General features: G+C 34.5%; 2 protein-coding genes across 2 annotated transcripts in view; both read right to left on the reverse strand.

The window, feature by feature from the left end:
• Positions 1–664: 664 nt before the first annotated feature.
• On the reverse strand, positions 665–4,726 carry LOC117111423 (tubulin beta chain-like). Its single transcript, XM_033254331.1, has 2 exons — positions 4,531–4,726; positions 665–2,534 (listed from the first exon to the last, which is right to left on the reverse strand). Exons 1-2 carry the CDS (start codon positions 4,585–4,587, stop codon positions 1,248–1,250), a joined length of 1,344 nt encoding a protein of 447 aa, XP_033110222.1. The 5' UTR covers positions 4,588–4,726; the 3' UTR covers positions 665–1,247.
• A 3,233-nt stretch (positions 4,727–7,959) lies between these two features.
• Positions 7,960–16,351, reverse strand: part of LOC117111421 (solute carrier family 2, facilitated glucose transporter member 8-like) — a gene marked incomplete in the record, with an annotated part of 10,855 nt that continues 2,463 nt past the window's right edge. Inside the window, 7 exon segments of the mRNA XM_033254329.1 lie at positions 7,960–9,635; positions 10,567–10,874; positions 11,467–11,725; positions 13,794–14,008; positions 14,567–14,666; positions 15,613–15,819; positions 16,289–16,351. Of these exon segments, the coding sequence (XP_033110220.1) occupies positions 9,447–9,635; positions 10,567–10,874; positions 11,467–11,725; positions 13,794–14,008; positions 14,567–14,666; positions 15,613–15,819; positions 16,289–16,351 (1,341 nt within the window).

The following is a 16,351-nucleotide window of genomic DNA, read 5'->3' on the forward strand; positions in this document are numbered from 1 at the left end:
CGAACTATTTGGCTGTATCGATACCATACAGAGGAATATTATTGAATAACTCACATTTCAAAATTAGCATTCTCTGTTTAGCTATTCTCTTCAATAATATCAAGATAACTATTGATACGTTATTATTATTATTTTATTATTATTAATAAATTACTTATTACTGTATCTAATTACTATAACTATTACCGTTTTTATTATCATATTCCATTGTTATCATTCCCTGCTTCACTTGTTATATTATTATTATTATGTATTATGTATTATGTTTTATTATTATTATTAATATTATTGATAGATAGATATATATCATTATCATCTTATCCTAATCATCATTATTATCATTGTCATTAGACCTATGCTTGTTATTATTCATTACTATTATTAGATTATTATTATCATCAACATAATTTTCATCAGTATTATAATCATTGTTATTATTATTATTATAATTAATATTATTATTACTATTATTATTATTATTATTATTATTATTATTGTTATTATTATTATTATTATTATTATTATTATTATTATTATTATTATTATTATTATTATTATTATTATTATTATTATTATTATGTATATAGACATATCTCTATCAAAATAATTATTCTATCTTTGAAGCTAATTGCTTCATAGTTAACGTCGGTTGTGGACACAAATAAAAATGGAACAATACAGAATTTATTATGCCGGTAGATCATGCCATATCATTATTTTTATCCGTAATATCAATGCTAAATAACAATAATCAGTGTGCTGACTATACAATGTAAACAATAATATATCACCAAAGTAACAGGTGCACGTGGTCAGCCGTCGGCCACTTAAATATGACCTTGATTGGCTTATGGTGTTTTAAAATTATAATAATTTCATTACCACATATACTGGACTATGTATTATTGTCATTTCAATGTTTTAGTTTTCGTGTTGCGGTCATAAAATTAAAAGGTGTTCTGAGAAGGTGAACATAGAATTATTCATTCATTATTATGTGAAAAAAAAACTAATTCTAATAGAAGATTACTAGTAAAATTGAGTTGATTGAATTCGTATTATTCCTCCTACTCCCAATACTATAATAGGATAAAATTTTTAAAAATCAAGAACGGAATTAGGGCTACATCTTTTTGTGTTTGTTCTAATAAATTACATTGTTTCCAATAAACCACAAAATATTTGCTATATCAGTGTATCCTAAGAACGCTTATCTAAGCATGTGGCATTATGTAACATTTAGAGTTCTAATAATCTTCCTCGCCCGCATCCTCTTCCTCAAAAGGTTCTGCGACATCATCGATCAGGGCGTCCTGGTACTGTTGTAGTTCAGAAACAAGATCGTTCATGTTACTCTCAGCTTCTGTAAACTCCATCTCATCCATGCCCTCTCCTGTATACCAATGAAGGAACGCCTTACGACGGAACATCGCGGTGAATTGCTCAGAAATTCTCTTGAATAACTCTTGGATAGCGGTGTTGTTACCGATAAACGTAACTGACATCTTAAGACCTCTTGGTGCTATGTCACAGGCAGCCGTCTTGACGTTATTGGGGATCCATTCAACGAAATAACTAGAGTTTCGATTCTGAATGTTCATAACTTGCTCGTCAACCTCTTTCATAGACATGCGTCCTCGGAAGATAGCAGCAGCTGTCAGATATCTACCATGTCTGGGGTCGCATGCTGCCATCATGTTTTTAGAGTCAAACATTTGCTGTGTTAGCTCTGCAACTGTCAGCGCACGGTACTGCTGACTGCCACGACTAGTCAAAGGTGCAAAGCCTGGCATGAAAAAATGCAGACGTGGGAATGGTACCATATTGACTGCTAACTTTCGAAGATCAGCATTAAGTTGACCTGGGAATCGCAAGCATGTCGTTACACCGCTCATGGTGGCCGACACAAGATGATTCAGGTCTCCATAGGTAGGTGTTGCTAGCTTCAAGGTACGGAAACAGATGTCATAAAGAGCCTCGTTATCAATGCAATATGTTTGGTCGGTGTTTTCTAGAAGTTGGTGGACAGAGAGCGTGGCATTGTACGGCTCCACTACAGTATTAGACACTTTCGGTGAAGGAACGACACTAAAGGTGCTCATGATTCTATCGGGGTATTCTTCTCGAATCTTATTGGTTAGAAGTGTTCCCATTCCAGATCCAGTTCCACCACCTAGAGAGTGTGTCAACTGGAAGCCTTGAATACAGTCGCAGTTTTCGGTTTCTTTCCTAACAACTTCGATGACGTTCTCCACCAGCTCAGCGCCTTCGGTGTAGTGCCCTTTGGCCCAGTTATTTCCGGCACCACTTCTGCCGAACACAAAGTTGTCTGGTTTGAAATTGCCACCTAAAGGACCGGAGCGAACTGAGTCCATGGTTCCTGGTTCAAGATCCACAAGAACTGCTCTTGGTACGTACTTGCCGCCTGTGCCTTCACTGTAATATACATTAATTCGTTCAAGCTGGAGATCTGAGTCCCCATGGTACGTTCCTGTTGGATCAATTCCATGCTCGTCTGAAACTACTTCCCAGAACTGAAAGACATAAACAGAAATAATATTGCATTTCTGGACAATAACAAGCTTTTCTAAAGTATTTAAAAGTGTATAAATTTAATACGATTGCACAGACGAACACTAGAGCTGGAAAATTAAAAATTTTTAACCCTTTTATCTTTGAATTTTTAACCCCTTTTTTCGATTTTTAAAATATTTCTTAAAGAAATTTTACATATTAAAAAAAAAATTGAATTACTGTTTTAACTGGTTTTATAAGTGGTTTTACTTGTTTTTTACTTGTACATGTTGATATTGACCAAATAAATGAATGAATGAATAAATCGTTGTGATTGTAGCTGTTCCGAATCCCTCTAATAGTAATATTATAAATAGGCGTATAATTTTCTGCTCTTGTTTTACTTTTGCCAACAATAATGTTACCAATTCTGATAGCCATATGTCTATTAAATTATCAGCAGTTTTATTTTTATTGAAGGCCTACGCATTATTATAACGCTGTTGTCTTTATTATTTACATAGAATCAGTACACGTCGCATCGCGTGACGTCCAAAGCAGATTGAAATTCAGTTTGTGGCTGGTACTAATCAAGAGTTCACGGCATTCTGTGCCAGTTATTTTTTAATTGTTTTTTTTTTACATTGTTTGTAGGATTGTTACATAGTGTTCAAAACCGAATAAACAAGAGTTTATAGCCAGTGACCAACGTGTTCTTATATCTGGAACAGTGTTGTTATCAGTCACCAGAAAAAAATGCAACCGGTGGGTCCCCCGTCGAGGAAAGCTGCCCCCCGCCCTCTCCTCCCCGAGAAAAACTACAATTCGTCTGGGAGAGAAAAAACGTATGTGTGTTTTCTACATATTAGTAGACTCTAACGATTAAATAGGCCCTAGCATTTTAAACCCTAAACTGGCATTTTTTGGGGGGCTTCGCCTCTGGAACACTCTCGAGACATTTTAAACGATTCCCGTTACGGTATCCAGAGGGTGGGGGTGTGATGGGTGCGTACACCCCCCCCCCTCCCCTAAATTGGAAAAGTTCATATTTGTGTAAGACGGTCGAAAATGTAATGAGTTTCTTATTTTCTATGATCATAAATTTTTTATAAATTTTAACCAGTAGCCTAATCTATCGGAGCCAAAGCTGTTGCCAAACCTTTTCCTCTGACCCGGTCAGGAGTTCAGGGCGACCCCTATACGCCAGTTGGTGTATTTTTGCATACCCACGCACCCCTCCCCACCCCCACTTCCAATGATAATCCTGGCTCCGCCCCCGCGTCATGCTTATTTTTGGAGCTAGATTTGTTATACATTATGAAAGACGTATTGGCTTAATTGAGCCAATTAGAATATTAAACAAGAGTTTTAATATACAGTATTTTTTTAATAGATAAAAAACCAACTTGCTTTAATAAGGTAAATAAATTGTATTTTATATCAGGCCTACATATTGTATTGATATTTGTTGGTTATGGGCGTAGTGTTTAGTTTATCACTGCTGATGAGTATATAAATGACTACTTTAAGGACAACTCGAACTAAAAATAATGTGACAAAATCATAGCGATTTCAATATTTTTTTTTTAGAGTGACGTTGCCCCTGTGGACTGACTACCGATATGATTTAAACACCTTGTACTTTCAGGTGGGCGTAGTGTTTAGTTTATCACTGCTGATGAGTATATAAATGACTACTTTAAGGACAACTGGAACTAAAAATAATGTGACAAAATCATAGCGATTTCAATAATTTTTTTTTAGAGTGACGTTGCCCCTGTGGACTGACTACCGATATGATTTAAAAACCTTGTACTTTCAGGTGGGCGTAGTGTTTAGTTTATCACTGCTGATGAGTATATAAATGGCTACTTTAAGAACAACTCGAACTAAAAGTAATGTGACAAAATCATAGCGATTTCAATTAATATTTTTTAGAGTGACGTTGTCCCTGTGGACTGACTACCGATATGATTTAAACACCTTTTACTTTCAGATTGTTAATTTATTTCTTACCTTAGATCCTATTTGATTTCCACACTGGCCAACTTGGATATGAACAATTTCACGCATTTTTATATCGCTATTCTAATTTGATATCCCAAATGGGTAAATATAAAAGTACCAAAAATCGCTAGATTACACAGGCAACAACCCTTTAAGAGAGATGTCGAATATGCGGGCTCACTCGTCGGAACCGGTAGACCAAATGGTGGCAACGATTTATCCAGGTATACATGAATGAATAATAGTTTGGGGTATTACGTTTTAGCCACGCCCATTTATACACATAGCGGGGTTGTATTCACAGTGTTAGAATATGAGAAAACATCATGTTTTTGCTTGTTTCCCCATTACTATCATTATTATAATTATTGTTAATCACACCTTATAATAATCTGTGTAATATACTGTAGCTCTCCTTTTGGATATTTTTATTTAGAGCTTTTACTTGTTGGACTACCGTAACAATCACCAGCACCACCATCTGCATCGTGTGCATCTCATCATCGTCGTCGTCGTAAACATCATTGGTATTATTGTAATGAGAAATGACGGTTCATTGTGATGATGATCATCAACATGATGGCGACATGATGATTAAGATGAGGATGATTGTGATAATGACGATCATCATCATTATTATGATGACTGACGATGTAAATGATTTGATGATAATAATGGTAATGTCGATGGTAATGGTTGTGATGACGATGATTACGATGTTGATGATAATAATAATAAAGTAAGTAAATACACACGCGCGTCTGTAGGACTAGCTTGATAAACCATACCGGTAAGAACATCCCATGTAGAAATTCTGCTTAATTGCTTGTGAATTTTATTCACATTTATATACGTTTGCAATTGTTATTGTCCACACTATCGACCCGACGTGATTACAGGATTAATTTTCGACATTTCTATACCTCCTAATGAACGTTCCGGTAGAAAAGCCATAATCGATATTTATTCGTCAATAATAACCATTATTAAAAATGTATCTTGCTTGTTGGACAAAAATAGTTCGATTTGTGAGTGTAAAGTTACAGTACTGTTTGTAGGTTTTGGTGATATGGAGGGGGGGGGGTCATTGTAATGGGGAACTGTTTAGGCACTGATCAATGCTCTTTAACTCGTATTAAGATAAATCATATTAAATATATAAAATGCATGACGTAGCTATTGTTGCCATCCGTCTCATATAGCATACACATCAATATTTTGTTTAAAAATAAATTAGTCATGCAGAGCTCAATTTTAGGAACAAATTAATGATATAATCGTATCAGGCATAATTATTTAGCCTCCATATTGTATTGTATCAAAATAATTGTGGTAGCATATGCAATATAAAAAGTAAATAATGATTCAGATGGTATCGAATGCCACAAATTTGAAAAAATGAAAGTACTCTCGGCTATAAGGGTTTTCGAACTATCACACACACACACACACACACACACGTCACACACACACATATATATATATATATATATATATATATATGTACGTATTTATGTATATAAATACATATATATATATAATATATATATGTTTATTTATTTTATATATATGTATATAAATACATGTTATAATATAAATATATAGGCCTATGTATTTATTTATTTGATTTATACATTATATATATAAAAAGCAAATAAATATATATAAATTTAAAAAAAATAGTTTAATGTAGGCTTGAAACAGTGCTTTCATTACACAAGAGCATGTGACATTTGAATAATGAATGAAAATGACCGTTTCTTGGTTTATTTCACACCAAATGAGGGCGTCAATTATTTCTTGACGGATGTCAGGTTAAGATCTGAATATCATATTATAGTTTAACGTCAGAAAACCAATGAAAGATGAAAGTCTTATATTAAAACACTCATCTGGATTCTAGTTTTCCATTTTGTTTACGGTATTATACTAGTTTTGATAGAAGTTAATATCGCGGTGTAGCACTGCAAATTCAGACTTTTATCATTATAAGAAAGTAAAAACCAACTATTATTAATAAAGTAAATGTTGATTCACAAGAAACCAACCCACTTAACCCATGTTGAGTTTATGACGGAGTTCTACTCCAATTTGTGGATGATACTTAAACTCCCTTATGTTGGTGTTACCATGAAACAGGAGGTCCGATTCCATGGTCTGAGTGTGCTTAGCTCGTGAAACTGTAGAGGATCGATACAGGCATCCGAGTCTGAAGCTTGAGAAAGTACAGTAAGTTACGGGGACAAGAAAAATAAACATTAGCAAAACTGGAAATACAGCAAGAGTAACAACTCACGAAAGTCCAAAGACTTTTTGTCAGTGTGGTCTTTCTGGAGGTGAATTGGGCAAATACACCGGGAGACAAACCCAGTTAATGTGCATAAATATGGGCCCCATTCAACATGCGATCTACAGCATATTATCTTATCCAAGAGACGGTGCGCTATTGAAATCAACTGCCATCCTGGTGAAACCATAGTGAAACACAAAGAGAGCACACAATAATATACCTTTCTGGAGTGTTAATAGAGTCAAACTGACCAGTGCCGGGATACGCACACGTCCAACAAACACGTGCTGTGTCCCATAAACGCACGTGTAATACGCAATTGTTTTGTGGGACCTTAGCAACAATATCCAAGGGGCGGGGCTTAGTGCAAAGGACCATTAAACGTGGCACAATAATAATTAATCAAAATACACCATATACTCTAGTAAATTAACGTTTTATTTCCTTTGAATTACATAACTATCTTAATACATGAACTGAATGCCCATTGTTTAAGTGTAATTCTGAATATCACAATCTTCAACTGAGTCGCATGTTTTGAAATCTAATGGAATAAATTGTTTACATGTATGCATGAAGCGAATACAGTTTGCTTTACACGGTACTAAATAAAAAGAATTATTAAACAATTGGAAAAAAAAAAACCACAATTGGTTGGTATAAGAATAGAATACAAAATTCATTAATATGCACATCACATTGCATACAAAAACAAAAATATTATAATTATATAGAAATGTAATGCTCTATACCAATGGCCGGATTTATCAAACTAGAAATCAGCTTGAATTTCGTTCCATTTTTTGCTTAAGTCAGATTTATCAATATTGCTTAGCCTAAAAATTGCTGGAAATTATAAAGTCGGTTGTACACATCTAAGACGATTTTTAAGCTAAGATTAAATTTTCAACCTTTTGGTTCTGGTACCATGGGTATAAGGCTCTGATACCTTGCAGATATTAGAACCTCGTAAATGTCAACTATTTTTACTTATTATAAAGGTTTGTGTAAATAACTGTGAATTGCCCATATATGGGTGTGAGGACATCTTATTTCCCATAAGCCTTGTCAAGACTGTCACATTTTGTTTGAAAAAAACACAACATGCCTAAATATGGTCATGATGACATCACATCATGACTATATATAGGCACATCATGACCATATATGAACAGTTTATATTACAGAAAATTTGATAGTGTTGACAGAGCATTATATGGGATCACATATATTTGTCACAGAAAACTATACAATGTGGACATAGCAATAGACCGATGCTTGATTCTTGGCATCTCTAGCTTAGTAAAAATTACATTAAACAGAAGTAAATATTACTTCCAATTTAATTAAATTAAATAATAAAAATAAATCTTTACAGTAAGTATGAAAAGCAGGACAACCTCTCTGTGCACAGTAGCATAGCTTAGAGTTGAACATTTAAATGAAATACACTGATTACATCAGCACAATATTTTTATACATTACATGTACTGTTCTTCTACACATACTGTAGCAAAACATCTCTACTATCTCTACTGTGCATTGGTGTGCATAATATAATTAATCTTTCTATAATACTGCACAAAAAAATACCCCCAATCAGTAAACATATACTTTCTATAGCAGGGTTTCTGAAGTATATATTATATAATTTGTAGATGGAATCAATTTTAAGGTGTGATCCAATGATCTACAGTAGAGAGGGGGGGGGGGGTGACTACTTCTACATGAAAACAATTTTTGTAAAGTAGGCCAAGTGTGAAATGATGCCAAAGTGGCTTACAGTAGTTTTAGATCATTGTTTATAGTATTATCATATCTTAGGGCTTGTTCTAGAGGGCCGGATAACATGTACGGTACTCCCAGGCTGGAAATGCCTGGTGACCTGCCAGATTAGAACCCCTATAGAATCAGCTAACAGTCATGTTTTATAGTCACATTTATTTTTAAGTTTTAAATCTAATACTAAATACAACACATTACCGACTGTCCATTTAATAGACTTCTTTATATGAGTATAAATTTCTTACTACAGTAGTTCAGACACTAAACTTCCCACTAATACATGAGTTTTTAATTTTTCAGATTCTAATAGATAATTACTATTCAAATGATTTTTATAATTTGTGTTTATTTGGAGAAATAAAATAATTATTCTTACAATAAAAAGAAATACAGGCAGTTATAAAAATGGCTAAACATTATCATCACAATCATATTTATCATCATTAGACAAATAAAAAGCTGATTTGGAAGTTTGAGGTGAAAACATATAAAAATACAGGAATACATACTTTATAACAAATATTATAACACATAAAAGTATGATCTGTAATTATGAGGTAAAAAGAAATTAGAGCACTACGCTCAATAAATAAAGCTCCAGATCTCAAATCTTAATATCATAATCAAGTATTTATTTTGTGACCTTTAGTTACAGTAGTCCCTTATGTCAGTACCAAAAATTTAGTGAACCATTTATCCTTAGCCAACTGAAATTATAACCATCCTGAAATGAGCATCGCATAATTGCCTGATTTATAATCTCAATTTTTTTTATTTATACAGCTGTAATGTTAAAAAAGGTGACTGCCTTGTATATGAATAAAATATCGCTGTTGGGGAATTAGATTTATTACTTAGATTCATTGTCTCCCCCTACAGCCACTGGAAAGTCAAGAACTCTTTGATCCCGTGAAAAATAGTCTGAAATTTCCTCTAGCGACTTTCCTTTTGTTTCTGGGACGCAAACTGCGACAAACACAACGCCAAGAAAACAGATTCCTCCGAAGAACCAAAAAGCACCAGCATCTGTCATCGCACTCTGCAACAATTAAGAAATTGGTAGAAATATTTAGTTATAAACACAAAGCAGGCAGTTGAGGGATACATTGTCAAAGTTGATGGGGAAGGGGACAGGGGCGGATCTGGTACAGGGGCGGATCCAGAATTGTTCAAACGGGGGCACATAGCAGTTTAAGAATAAATAAGTGAGTAGCAAACAACAACAATATGCACTGAAATTGTAAAGATTTAGAGGCAAAATGGGTGGGGGTTCCCCTGTGCTCCCCTACAGGATCCACCCCTGGGGTGGGGAGAAGTAGGAAAGGAACTTTATAAAAGAATGAGTGTGAGCTTCGGCTATAATGAATATGCATACACAAAAACACAAGAGAGTGTACGCAGTTGCATGTTGCGAATCATAACAGGGTCCCAAGACTCCCAGGAGATCTAGTTTTCTTAAAGTCGGGCAAGCACTGTGCCACATAGTCGTTGGCCGATGCAATTCTATAGAAAACGTGACAACAATCAGTAGACAGCGTGTTGACTTGCACTCACACGGAGTGGAGTTGGATTCATTGTACTGTACGACCGTCATACAATATAGTGACTGCCCAGCTGAACCCATTAATTTCAAGTATGCTGCATATGGTGGTAGTCATAGCCAGCTGACTTCTCAGGGAGACAAATGATAGTAAGTAGTAAAGACATGCAAACAACATAAATTAGCAAGAGATGAGTTAGTTTCCAGGAGGCTTTGCTTGCTCTCAGGAGTGCGGGAGAACATTTTTTGAGACTCCATAACTCGTGGGAGATTTGGGTCCCCTATCATATTACCAATCTGAATGAAGACTGGGTTTAAAGCACTTGCAACCACACAAATATTATCAATGACTACATTTTTATTGTTAACATTACTATAATAATTATTGTAGTTTTCACCATCATTATGATCATAATCCTAAGATACTTACTGACATAGCATAGAACTCTTTTGTTACTATAAATGCAAAAATCCAGTTGACAGCTGTAGCAATTGCAGAAGCAGAGGACCTTGCTCTTGTTGGGAAAATCTCTGACATGATAAGCCATGGAATTGCACCCCATCCGAGTGAGAACGATGTGATGTACACGACCATACTTGTCATGGCGAGCCATGCTAGGTTGGACGAGGAGGATGCTGTTACCATGAAATCACCAGTGCTTGCGTTATTTGTGTTATTTTTCTCAGACAATTGGTAGTACACCCCAAATGAAGTTGAGCTTATACACATTCCAACTCCTTCAGAAGTAAAGATCAAAATGCTGTGTATTAAAATTGGTCTCTTATACACATCTAGATGTGTATAAGAGACAGGACAGAGCATTATATGGGATCACAGACAGATATATATATATATATATACACCATACAAAATTTAATGAAAACATTAAATCTCAAATTATTAGGAAACAAACAAATTATCAACTCGTATGTTATAAAAGAATTCAGAATAAAAATGTGTTTGATGATTTATATCATGAAAAATTGCTGGCTGGTTGTATACCTTCTTCAGATATACTTTATATACACACTATTTAATCATTGTAGTCGCCTCTGCAGCAGTTGTTGTCATTATTACCATCATCAACATCATCATCATCACATGCTGGTATTATTTCTGTTTACTGTTAACGATAAAACAGAAAATACAGGTCTCCCTCTAACTAAAGACCCCTCTAATTACCAACTCCAATTAAAGACCACTTTTCTGTGGTCCCATACAAATATCTTTAATCTATATTATTATTCTAATTGGAAACCAAAGCGGCTAAAGACCATGGAAGCCTTGGTCCCTAAAGTGGCCCTTAATTAGACTGTACAATAAACCTACCAGCTATAATTAGAAGTATCCTTCGTCCAGCTCTGTCCATCAGAAGAACTGACACAAACGTAGCCACAACTTGCACACCAGTTACAATGATAGCAGCCTCATGCTCTTCAATTGATGGAACTGCACTATGAAAGATTGACACCGCGTAGAAGATAACGGCATTGATGCCGCTGAACTGCTGGAATAACATCAGGAAGAGGCTTATTGCCAAGGGTATGTACAGGTTTGGTTGTAAGTATTCCCTGTAGTGGAAGTCTTCCTGTACACGGAAAAAGAAGAAACTAATTGATGGTAAAATTGAACAGATGTCATTAATGTTTTTTTCATTAAATTCTTTATAATCTTTTTTTACAAAAAATACTATCCTAAGGTTATCTACACAATTAAATTACGATTGTTATTATTTTGATTTAATAAATTTTCTCCCCTGTAATATGTGTAGCCAAAGATTCTCATAAAAATTATGGGATAATGGACGACAAGTTTGTACAGAGTATCACAATAAAAATGCAAATTATAACCTTTTTGATAAGGAATTACTGTTTTTAAAAGCGATTATGCTAATTTTACAATTATAATAACAAATCATATTTTGAAATTGTGTATTTTTGCTTAGTTACTTTGAATAGAGTAAACATTTATGGAATCAGAAACAAAGAATGGGAAAATATAAACTTGAATATATGAATAAAACGAGCCACGCAAAATATATTCTCTCAGGTACTTCACTGAAAAAGAATGGGAAAATGTAAACTTGAATGTACAAAATGAACCACACAAAATATATTATCTCGGGTACAATTGAAAATCAGTGTCCGATGAAAGTTGAAATATACCATGTCCCTATATCAGCTTGGAGTGGCTTTGTGTTTATAATAATAATAATTTAAATTTATAAAGCTTGGTTACTGGTGTCTCACAGCGCTATAAGACCATTAGTCTATTGGAACAGGTGAGTTTTAAGGAGAGACTTGAATTGGTGGAGAGATGAAGACTGACGGATGTTAAGTGGAAGCTGATTCCAATTCACAGGTGCCCGGGCGAAGAAGCCCTTTTTAAGGTGCTTGTATGCTATATGACGCCCTAAACTGATTCAATTCAGGGAAACAAATATGAATGCTGTTTGGTTTTACAAACAGTGAGCAAATTAAACATTCAGTGTTTTAATAATAAAAACAACCACACCAAGACTAATTTGAAAGAGTGACAAATGTTGGCATTAGACATTAGACACAGATGGGCAAAGTGTAGCTGATGATTTTGTTGTGGACTGTAAAATGAAAACCCCTATGCATACGGCCTGTCAAACATCTCTGACTACTTTTTTGTACAACCCGACACTGATCTTCTGTAAAAAGTGATACAGTATTAACACTCTAACCGCCAGAGGTTTGAAAAACTAGTATCAGCCACCGCCACACTTTTTAGCAAATTTTAACACTTTTCTGAAGCTTGTTGAACGTGCGCACGTCATCAGATTGATACGGAGTGAATACAAGAACCATGAACTTTACAAAGGTACCAAATATTTTATTCTAATCACAATTTGTGACCCATAACAGTAAAATGAAAATTACTCACTTTTGGATATTTACGTAATTTCGCATAACGAAGCTGAGATAATCGCGATTGCGTGAGTGATAGCAAAATGTAAACAAACAAATAGCGCAATACTTACGGTCAATGCCATAGCCAGAATTTGTAAACGGTGTGTGACAGTATCAGGTTGGACCTACTTTACGCGTAAATTCAAATAGTATGGACCCATTTTCTAAAACGTTGTCTTATTTTACGCAAAAATATGAATAATCTAGACCCATTTTCTTAAAAATTTACCCATTTTTTACGCAAAATATGAGAAATCTCGACCCATTTTACACAAAACACGAGAAATCCGGACCAAATTTTAAAATGTGGACCCATTATTTGTGGACATTTTGTTAGTCGATGTTGGTAATTATCCCATCTATTGGATTGCGTAAAAGAACCTGAGACACGGAGATCTCCGTGTTTGACGGTCAAGCGTTGCGTTACCAAACACGGAAATCTATGTGAATGGGGGAAGAGTGTTAAGACTGAAATAAAGGTACTTGCAAAGGTAAAGGTACACTGGAAACGTAAAATTTTGGGTGCAGTCCTAGCTGTTAAATCCCACTCTTATGACCACCATTGGTTTAGATAGAGCCGGTCACATTGGGGTGTATACTATTAAAAATTATGGTGATGGATAATGGAAAAATATAAAAAGAATCAAGCTTTTTAAAGATAGATACACGACATTAGGCATAACAGAGATCAGGTTTTTTTTCAAACTTATTCAATCTTACCGATTGTGAATTAATATTATCTTCAATGTCCCTCAGTTCCTGAACAACATTAAAATTGACACCTCGCAGCCAGGATAAAATAGACAGTGCCCTCTCACGTTCATGCCGAATGATACAGTGATGTGGAGTTTCTGGCATGAACAGCATAAAGACGACAAGAAATGCACATAGAGCACAACCGACATTAGCTAGCCAGACATACGAAAGTGAAATTCCTGTTCAACATAAATTATGAGAATATATAATTAGTATTAGTTCATACTGTACATTGAATTAAATTAATAAACTGCTAAATTTTAAAGAAAGAACATTTTTGTAAATTATAAGAATGTTTTTTCCACTTATTAAATATTTGTAGTAGTTCTAAATTGATAAATGATCTATTTTGTGTATTGTATCTTTCTTTTAATGATTGTGATTGGCCAACACTTCACACTATTAACTCATATATTTAATAATCTGTGGTAGTAATCATTTCTTATATAATTTTTGTATTATTTTTGTTGATCAAATTGTTTTAAATGTTTAATTCAATAGATGTTTTTGTTTTGTATTTCCTTTTGCCGTTTAAAGCATATTCTAAAAATTCTGTTTGATGCATACAGTCTGGTACTTAAAGCATTTACGTCATAATCAATTATAGATACAACACATTTATTGCTCTCTTCAGTGGGAGTGCTTCTCAATTATTAGTTTTATGAAAATAATAATTTTTAGTAAATTTAGAACCGGTAGTTTTAATGCTACAACCAACATAATTGAAAGAGACTCACCAAAAATATTTACCAAAAGAATACCAATTGTTATAGAGAGCTGAAAACTGGCTCCCAATGCACCTCTACGATCTGGGCTTGACAACTCTGCTATATAAACCTTTGATATAATAATAAAAATGAATGAGTGGCCTACTTGAAAATCTGGTATTAACTACAAATTTTGTTTTGAGTTCAGATGAGGAGCTCTAGAAACACTTGGCTGATTGATTAATAGATCTTTTTTGTATGGGCGGCCATTAGGGCCAATATACTCTACTGCCTATATTATACTGCCCTACTCGGAGATTTTGAGATTACAAGAACTTGTCATACATATAGTTAAAAGCTTAAAGCATAAAAGCCATTCACATAAAGCCCTGTTCAGACCACCAAATTTTATTTGACAAAAACATGTGACATGCCAAAATATGGTCACGGTGACATCACATCATCATAAACAGGAAATTTAAATGTATACTATAAATGACAACACATCCTCTAAGTAAATATATTAACTTCAGTACATCAGGTCACATTATTCCCTCATTAAATAAAACGTTATAACAACTCATTTCTCACTTCTGCAATCCGACTAAACAATGCAAGCCATAAGACTTTAAGAGACAGTTGCAATCAAGTGTATTTCAGAAAGATTCTATGTTTATGTACTGTATATTATATTATATATTTTTTATATCACCTAATCAATTGTATCTTGTACTTTAAAACCATTTAACTATATTTTATATTTAAGTTTATTTATGTGTATGTTGAATCTTGGAAAAAGAATTTAATGCAAATATTTTCAGTGGCAATAAAGAGAAACTTAAACTTCAACATCATGACCATATATAGGCACATCAAGACTATATATATGGGCATACAACAGTTTTTTGTCAAATAAAATTTGATAGTACAGCGATTCAGTTTGTAATAAAATAAATTCTGTCAATTGTGCATAACACATTTTTTTCGTTGCCAGTACAACCATAGTTTTGTGGGGATAGGATCAACTAATACTGTTATGAAAAAAATTATTAATTTTTGAATTAATTTGAACTTACTGGGGTTGAGAGAGAAACCATTCCCGTTCCAATGCCGGTCAGTATTCGTCCAACGTACAGGGCTGCAACGTTGCTTACGGACGCTATAATGGCATAGCCAACACCAAGCGGTAGAGCACATAACATTACAGAATACTTCCGACCAAAATATGCAACACAAATCCCAGCAATCGGGCCACCGGATATAGCACCTATGGCAATCATTGACTAAAATGATAATAAGAAAAGGTTATTGTTGATCATTCTTTGCATTTAACACAATAAGTGTGCACTGTCTACTTCAAACCTCATCAAGTTGACACCCTATAACCTGATGTGTCTATATATAGTTTGAGGGAGCACACAACATTCAGAGGAAACAATAACAACAACTTCATAGCCAAGGCTGGGGACATGTATGGAGAGCCATGATTGCCAACGTCATTGGACAAGGCACATGAGGAGGAGGATAACAAGTAAGTTGCAGTGGTGTATCTAGGCTGCACCTTGCCGCCCCCCCCCCCAAAAAAAAGAGGTCGCCACTTCCCAACCTTCCTCCAATGGAAATGTTTTTTATGAACTAGAGCTACCTCACTTAATCATCAAAACCCCACTTCACCTTCACACCCCCTACCCTACTACCTCTCCATATTAAAAACTCCTAGATATGCCACCAGAAAGATGGCATCAGACTCACCCCAAACCATGATTGCTGGCTGTCTGTAGTGAGTATGTTTTCATCAACAAGATCAGGTAGAGC

Source organism: Anneissia japonica, unplaced genomic scaffold (genome assembly GCF_011630105.1).
Source record: "Anneissia japonica isolate Jap-2015-1 unplaced genomic scaffold, ASM1163010v1 scaffold288043_len311759_cov178, whole genome shotgun sequence".
NCBI lineage: Eukaryota > Metazoa > Echinodermata > Crinoidea > Comatulida > Comatulidae > Anneissia > Anneissia japonica.

What these genes read in the sequence shown, in the direction of transcription:
- LOC117111423 (XM_033254331.1), bottom strand. Translation starts at nt 4,587, where the DNA reads ATGCGTGAAATTGTTCATATCCAAGTTGGCCAGTGTGGAAATCAAATA. An exon ending in GAAATCAAATAGGATCTAAG is followed by an intron (nt 2,535 to 4,530) that starts GTAAGAAATAAA and finishes TATGTCTTTCAG; the next exon opens with TTCTGGGAAGTAGTTTCAGA.